The sequence below is a fragment of the Nymphaea colorata genome, chromosome 1 (genome assembly GCF_008831285.2).
Source record: "Nymphaea colorata isolate Beijing-Zhang1983 chromosome 1, ASM883128v2, whole genome shotgun sequence".
NCBI lineage: Eukaryota > Viridiplantae > Streptophyta > Magnoliopsida > Nymphaeales > Nymphaeaceae > Nymphaea > Nymphaea colorata.
This window is the reverse complement of record NC_045138.2, coordinates 40,742,869-40,750,819: the sequence shown is the minus strand read 5'-3', so window position 1 is coordinate 40,750,819 and position 7,951 is coordinate 40,742,869. Positions and strand designations below refer to the sequence as shown.

At 43.7% G+C, this 7,951-nt stretch overlaps 1 protein-coding gene across 1 annotated transcript; it reads left to right on the top strand.

Annotated features, from left to right (window-relative positions):
* The first annotated feature begins 1,261 nt into the window (after positions 1 to 1,261).
* LOC116267987 (scarecrow-like protein 3) lies at positions 1,262 to 5,474 on the top strand. The gene has a single exon (XM_031649853.2). The coding sequence runs from the start codon at positions 3,889 to 3,891 to the stop codon at positions 5,290 to 5,292; it is 1,404 nt and encodes a 467-aa protein (XP_031505713.1). The 5' UTR covers positions 1,262 to 3,888; the 3' UTR covers positions 5,293 to 5,474.
* The last annotated feature ends 2,477 nt before the right edge of the window (positions 5,475 to 7,951 follow it).

Below are 7,951 nucleotides of genomic sequence, written 5' to 3'. Positions count from 1 at the left end.
TAGGTCGTTTTGGCTTGCGCAAGAGGGTGAGGTCTATGCCACTTAAACCAACTAGCAACCAGTCGTCTACCAGCCATTAAACCAACTATAACCAGTTGTCCACTAGACATTTGCCAGAACCAACGGGCTAAACCCTTTGGAGTAAAATGAAGACCTTATCTCCAGTTTAAGTCTAGCAAGTCTGTGGCCAAAACTTTTACGTGGTCCTGTCTTGGACAAGGACGGTGCCTGTGCTCATGAGTGCTGCCATGGGGAGTTCATTAAGTGGTCTTATCCTTGAAGGATTTCTCATCATAATAAAATAAAGTTAATGTCGACAGTCTTTATTTTATCGAGGAAATTGAGTCGTTGGCGCAAGTTGGTATCTTCTTCGAAGTCTTTGGTCGATTGAATGTTGCCAACATCAAGACAAAATGGTCCACTTAAGAACTACGCCAAGATTGTTTCTTCCGAAGAGAAGCCAAGAAAGAAAAATATAAAGCAACCGGCTGCTTGTTCACATTTATGAATACGACAAAGCTATGAAATTTCAATTTTCTTAAGCTCAGTTTCTGGTCACGTAATTAAAGGGAGAATTAGAAACCATGAAAATAAAAGGAACGGCCACCATTGATCTTCTCTCCATCCCTTCTACTGCCATTCTGTTCTTCGATCTTGACTTGTCTAACTCATCGTTAATTTCGCGACCGAAAGATGTTGAGAATAAGGAATCGTTTCCTTGGAGGAACTGGTTTGCTTAAAGGGAACAAATTTCATGAGGTCATGAATTGACATTACCATGACAAAAAAAATGACCATAGTTATCATGGAGCTATGGAAAACCAGGTGCATATGTAAAGCAAGCTTTATTATAAGATATCCGCGAGGGCTCCACCCACTTGGTTAGGTGGGTCTGCTTGATGCCTTGAAGTTGAAAAACGCCAAAAACTTGATGTTGGCATGGTGCCATCCTTGCCGTAAAGCCGAAGTAATGAGAAAGCTTTCGCCAAAGATATACAAATATTACTCTAAAAGAACACAGTGAAAAGATACAAGAAATTCTACTGTAAAAGGGAATGGTAAATATACATACATTTTTCTGTTTCCAACCCGACGAAACTGCACTTACCATTTGTGAGACTTAGTTGCAATCCAAACAACATCAAATCTTCCTGATATTCACCCGCTCCATAGGTCCATCGAATGCTTAAACACACACAAATTCTAAACAGGATCAGATGGCTATGCCAAAGGATGGTCCAAGTTTTTACTGTATCTGATGGCTCTGTCCAAGTTATATTACTCGTTGAAATGAATAATCAGAACTGCCTAGATTTCAATGGGCATGATGTATCATGTCGTGCTAATATGCAGCAAAAAAATACAAAAAAATTTGTCGAACTAACCCAACAAAATGAAGTCCATCCGTGTCCCCATCAACTATTTATGCCAAATAATGGATTTAAAGCAATGCCAATCAGACAATTTTGCAGCAGCATCTCAGACACCGATGGCGCGGATCTACCCTCTTGCAAATTGCACTGTGAGGAGAATTTTTTTTCACAGGAGAATCGGTCTAATCATTTTCTTTCTGTTTGTTTGTTTGTTTCTGTGTGTTTCTCTGAGGAGGCCTTCTCTTTTAAGAGAGTCTGCAACTGCAACCACCTTTTGACCAGCTGTGGAGGATGAGGACAACCCTAAATTCCATTTTTCACCTCGAAGAAGTCCCACCTTCTCTGTTTGAAACGATGCCTCCGACGATGACACACGCTACCGACGACCCACTTTATGAAAGCTTTTGGAAGTTCTCTCGGTGGCCCTTGTAAATTGGCAACTCCCCAATACCCTCATCCTCATCAGCCTCAAACAATAAAAGCCAACATGAGCTTTCTTTTTCATGCATGAAGCTATGCAAAGGTACAAACTAGGCCTCTTAAATAAGCTTGAGATCATGCAGTCTTATAGTTATTCAGTCTTTTTGTGTCTCAAGTGGGCTCAGTAAAACCCCTTCTTCTTTTCACTCCCCTTATTCTTTTCCCAGCAACTGTATTTTTTTTTTTCTTTTGTCCAGGTCTGACTCTGATATGCTTAAATTGTCTTGGCTCACCATTGAAGCCAATGGAAAGACTTGGAACTTTGTAAATATTCTGTGGGACATAAGCCTGAACCCCAAAAAGAAATTAGAAAACAGAAACCCATTTGACAGGCTCACTGAGGAAGGCATTGGTCCCCTGCTCTTTATCAATATTCCTTTTCAGCCAATACATGCACCACTGTGTATTGTATGATTATTACAGAGCTTGTGTACCTTGTTGGAGCTCCTCCTCCCTCTTCTTCTCAGGTATGGACCTTCATATCTCACAAAGATCTGAAAGTTTCTGTTGATATTGTGATCATTTGTTTTGACAAGATCACAAATCTGAGATACCCAGACACGGTTGACTCACACATTCACTGACGGTATAAAAGGGAAGAGGGCTTGGTGCAATGACCACCAAGTTGTGTTGGTGCAGGATTAGGTAAAAGTGAGTGCAGGAAACACGGAGGTGTTGCTAACAGGGAAGAAATAACCAGTTCAAATGGATCAAAAAAGGTCTGTAACTGGGGGTAGGGGGATGGTGGGAATATGTCTTTTTTTAATATTTTGGGGAGCTAGGGTTTTCAAACCCAGCTCTTTGTCTCTTTGTCCTTGCTAGGGATGAACGGAGAAGAGGACAAGAAGGAGGTGGTTTGGAAGCACTCAAAAAGTTTGCTTTGCAATCCCCATGGGCACTGTAAAGAAAACAAAACAAGGGTGTTGTTTTTTGTTTTGTTAGGGCATGTTTGGAAGAGAGTGCAGATGGGGAATAGGAAAAGCCAGGCTTTTATTCCCAGACTGTCCTGGGTGAGGACAAAATCAAAGATGGGGGCACTCCCTCTCATAAATTCCATATTCCTCTGCTTCTCAAACCACACCAAATCGATGAGGACAAAACCATCTTCCTTGTCGTTTGCCCATACTTGAATTACCCTTCTGTCCTGAATGGCAGCAGGAGGAAGCAGGGAGCCCACTTTTTTTGAAGTATTTGCCCTCATTTACTTTCCCCGCATCACCTCCTTCAACTTCATCCTGACTCGATCTCTCAGGCCGACCTTCTCCTGTAAAAGAACGTAAAAAGAGATTTTTATGTTATCAACAGCAGCAATCCCATCTATTCTTGAAATTTAAGGCTTCCTCTTTCTCTCTGCAAGAGCGCAGAGAGAGGTGGAGGTAAGTTGCGGGGAGGGAGAGAGAGGGAGAGAGCAATATCTTCTATTGGACTTGGCCAAAGAGAAGGAAAAGAAAAACCCATTTTGCAACACTACATCGGCTCATCGGTCTTTGAACGCGTGAAATTTCTGCAGAAATCAGAGCGACCTTCACCGAAGGCTAGCAAGAGAGCCCCCTGCAGGATTTCGGAAGGGTGGGGACGACCATTCTCCTCCTGTTTTTTCTCGTCGTCGAGGCACCAAGAAGTCTTTCGGGTACCAACCTTCTGAGCTTGCTATTTTCTTACGTGAATGTCCATTTGCGTTGGTGTCAGCCGCAACTATAACTTTTGGAAAATAAGAGAGCAGTCGAAGAAGGAAGAAGGAAAAAAGGAAGGTTCCTTTTTGTTCTCTCCGTCAGCTTCCTTCCAAATCGAAAGATACGTAAAGCCCATCTAGCAATGTTCATCTTCTTCACGTCTGTGAAGTTTCTCTCGTCATGATCTCTGCTTCTTCAAGATATCTCTATCTCTAGCAAGCAAAGAAGGAAAAAGTTGTGGTTTTCCCGTGTTTCTCTTTATTTCTCTTGTTCTTCTTCTTCTTCTTTTGCAACTCCTTCCGATTCTTGTCGTAGTCTCCTTCTGCACCTTATCCCCATAGCCAGAAGGGCGTCCTTATTGCATGGCCGGGATGGTTCAGGACGACGGATCCTCCTCCGTTCCCTCCTCCCCTCTGCAATTCTTCTCCCTAATGTCCATATCCCCCGGCCTGAGCTCCCCCTACGCGTGGCTTCGCGAGCTGAAGTCCGAGGAGCGCGGCCTCTATCTGATCAAGCTCCTCCTCTCCTGTGCCAACTTTGTCTCTGCAGGCAACCTAGATCATGCCAACCTCTGCCTTGAGCAGATCTCCCTCCTCGCCTCCCCGGACGGCGACCCCATGCAGCGGATGGCCTCGTATTTCACCGAGGCCCTAGCTGGCCGCATCCTCCGGTCCTGGCCGGGCATCTATAGGGCTCTCAACTCCACCAAGTTCTCGCCGGTTTCGGAGACTATCTTTGTCAGACGCCTCTTTTTCGACCTTTGCCCTTTCCTCAAGCTCGTCTTCGTCGTCGCCAACCAGGCAATTCTGGAGGCCATGGAAGGAGAGAAGGTGATCCACATCGTTGACCTTCACTGCGCCGAACCACTGCAATGGATCGCCCTTCTGCAAGCACTCAGCGCCCGGCCGGAAGGTCCTCCCCACCTGAGGGTGACGGGCATTCATAATCAGAAAGAGGTGCTCGATCAGACGGCGGTAAGGTTGACGGAGGAGGCCGAGAAGTTGGACGTCCCCTTTCAGTTCAACCCAGTGGTCTGCGAGCTCGATCGCCTGGACCCCGATTGCTTGAGGGTTAAAACAGGGGAGGCCGTGGCCATTTGCTCTGTCTTCCAATTGCATACCCTGCTCGCCAGTGAGGACGATAGCTCGAGGCGTCCGGCAGCTGCCGCTGCCGCCGCCAAAATTGCTAATTATCAGAAAATGATGCAGTTGAACCACCGTGGGTTGGTGGAGCCGAAGGAATTTTGCTCCGATTCGGCGTCGTCGCCATCTTCGCCTGTCATGGGCTCATCAAGAATGGAGAGCTTTCTGAATTCTCTGTGGGGACTGTCTCCCAAGATCATGGTGGTCGCCGAGCAAGAGTCCAACCACAACGGCCCGTCGTTGATGGACAGGCTGCTCGAAGCCCTTCATTTTTATGCATCCTTGTTCGATTGCCTGGACTCGAGCATGCCGAGGGCATCTATGGATCGGATGAAGATCGAGAAGAAGCTGCTGGGAGAGGAGATCAAGAACATCATCACCTGCGAAGGCGCGGAGAGGAAGGAGAGGCATGAGAAGCTTCAGAAATGGATCCCCAGGCTCGAGTCCGCCGGCTTCGGAAGGGTGGGGCTGAGCTACTATGGAGTGTTGCAGGCGAGGAGGTTGCTGCAAAGCTGCACCTGTGAAGGGTGCAAGATTAAGGAGGAAGGCGGGTGCTTGACAATCTGTTGGCAGGACCGAGCCTTGTATACGGTCTCCGCATGGCGATGTAGAAGACTTGATTGATCTGATCTCAGATGGCATTCCATGGTCAGAAAATATCTATCCTTGTTGTTAATCTGTAAAAAGGAAATATTTTTCTTCTTTTTTGTCTTCTCCTTTTGGTTCTTTTGCTAGAAAGGGAATGGCGCTGATGATCTTTATGATGTTGTCCGCTGCAAATGAATACCAATTTTGAACTTCTGAAAGTTCCTCTTTTTCTTTACTTTGTTTAGAATGCTGCAGAGTTGGATTCTGCAATTGAAACATCTTTGTCTTTCTTCCTTCCTTGACTAACATGAGCTGCTGTTACAGAAGAATAGTGAAGCCTATTCTTTGAAATTGAAATATATGGCAATGATAAACAAGTTCAGTATATTGTTTTCCTTATTTTCAAAGAGTCGGATTTTGTTGTGATTTCTTCTTTATCTGTCATGTGAGACAAATGATCTGCATAAACTCTTTCTGCAAAAGTGGGAAAGCCAGGAAGAGTTTGGAAGATTTTCATGTGAACTCTACATTTCTGATTGCAGCTTAGCTAATGATTGTTGAGGTTAAGGCTGCCCAAAAAGGTTTCTGTTTCTAGAAAACCTGTTTAGGTGCAGTTCTTGCTCTCAGTTTCCATGGCTGGTTTGTGTTGCACTTCAACTCTATCTCCTGCAATCCTCAGCTTGAAAATTTGGGTATCTTCTCGATTGAGATGTAGATGGGTTGGTGATCAGTGCGAACATGTATTGTTGGTTGAATTTATTGGGCAACTTTTGTCTGGATAAAAGTCACCTCAGTGGCAAAATGTTTGGTTAAGAAGAAAACAGAAAAAGGAAAAGGAGCTGCAAAATGTCGTCAATTAATATCGACACATTTCACTTTCTTTTTAAATGTTCTTAAGACAAAATGAAAGCACAATTATGGAGGAAATTCCGTTGAAAAGCAAGCAAGATCTAATTGTCTTTAATGCGGCAAAATGAGACAAACCAGGATGAGATCTTTGAAGTGATAGGCTACTCGATTTGTCGTTTGCGGATTCCTAACAGGCTTTTATACCTCTAGAAACTAATTAGATAAGCAAATGCTCTATCAAATCGCGATACTTGCGGGATCTCCTTACTATATATTAAGGAATCAAGCAAACTGTTGGGCTCTGGGTAATCCAAATTATCAGTTTCAGAGATGGATGTTTTCATGTATTCTATCAGCCAATAAAAGCCCTTGCATTTTGGCCTATATCGGCAAGTTTAAATTATTCTTATATTAAAAGTTTAAAAAAAAAAAAGATTTTTGTATATTATCCCATTTTTGCATAAGCCAAATACGAGGCCGTATCTGCTGATTTGGACAATGCGGGGCCCCAAATTGGCTAATATTCAAAAGGGCCTTCTTGGCCCTATATTTATTGCTTCTATTTTCGCAATGCCATCCTATACTAGCTGACGCAACGATATTCATAACATTGATCCAAAGACAACGAAAGCCATGTCTGGCCAAATTTAACGCACCAACAAACTGACAAAAACAAAAAACAAAACAAAGTTCACTTTGAAATGTTTAATTTTGTACATAAGATTGTGAAAACTTTTGGGAAACTTATAAGGGAAGTTGTTGTTAAGTGATTGATAGTCTTGGTTCTTTGCCTTTCTGTGGGGTTGAAACCAAAATTGTTAAGCGGCAGATCGGCCATTAGGCAGTAGACCGGAGTCCAGTGCAGAGTAAACAGGGTAATCACACTAGAAATGGCAGTTTGCCATCGATGTGATTCAAATTGGCCGACTGAAGTTGATTCTAGCCAACAACGATATGATTAACAACTTCAAACCTATGTTTTCACAAGTTGAGAATGTACCGAAGCCACTTAAATATCCCTTTTCGTGTATACCATCCGTATACGATGGGATTTAGCTAAAAGCGCTTTTGGACAAGAACAAAGCGGAGGCCGGAGAGCCTTTGTTCACGAGCCTTTAATGGATGCCAACTCCTTGCCTAGGTAGGCCAGGCGAGGGTGTTCATTGTACGGGCGAACATCATGTACCATTAATGAGCTTGGGCACATGCATGAATGCTTCCTCAACCAGGAAGCTTCCCATATGGCAATCCATTAACAACAGTATGCTGCGGAGAGGAGACACGCAATGACATGACATGAGGAGCTCTGAGCCAGCAGCAGACCAACCTACTACTGTTACCTGCTGCAGTCATTTCATTTGCTTAGAAACCGTCCTGTTTGAATTCTTGGAATTATCGATTGACTGCAGACATCAGCATGTTTTCCAGAATGACATCCCAAGCAAAACCCAAAAAAGAAGCTTTAACCCATTGGAACACCAGAAAGCAGTCTCAGTTCTTTCAATCAAGGATTGCAGGTACCTCTGTTCTTCTTTGATGAATTGAATCCAAAAGAAGAGGACCTTGACCATGAAAACTAAGATTATTAGCTACCCAACTCTGTTGGCAACAAGGGTTCCTATAACCTTTTTTCACAAGTTCATTTGTAACTAGGCATTCTTGAACGACGTTTGGGACTTGCAGCCACAGTTGCTACTGTCTCTGAATCTGCTAAAAAGTGAAAAACTAGCCTAGTTTGGTTAAAATTTTGAAAGGAAAAAGAAGTGAAAAGAAAGAAAAAGAGAGCTGTTCTTCATGTGCTTGGGCATCATCTTCTGCCACTTGAGCGACAAAGGACTGCCATCAA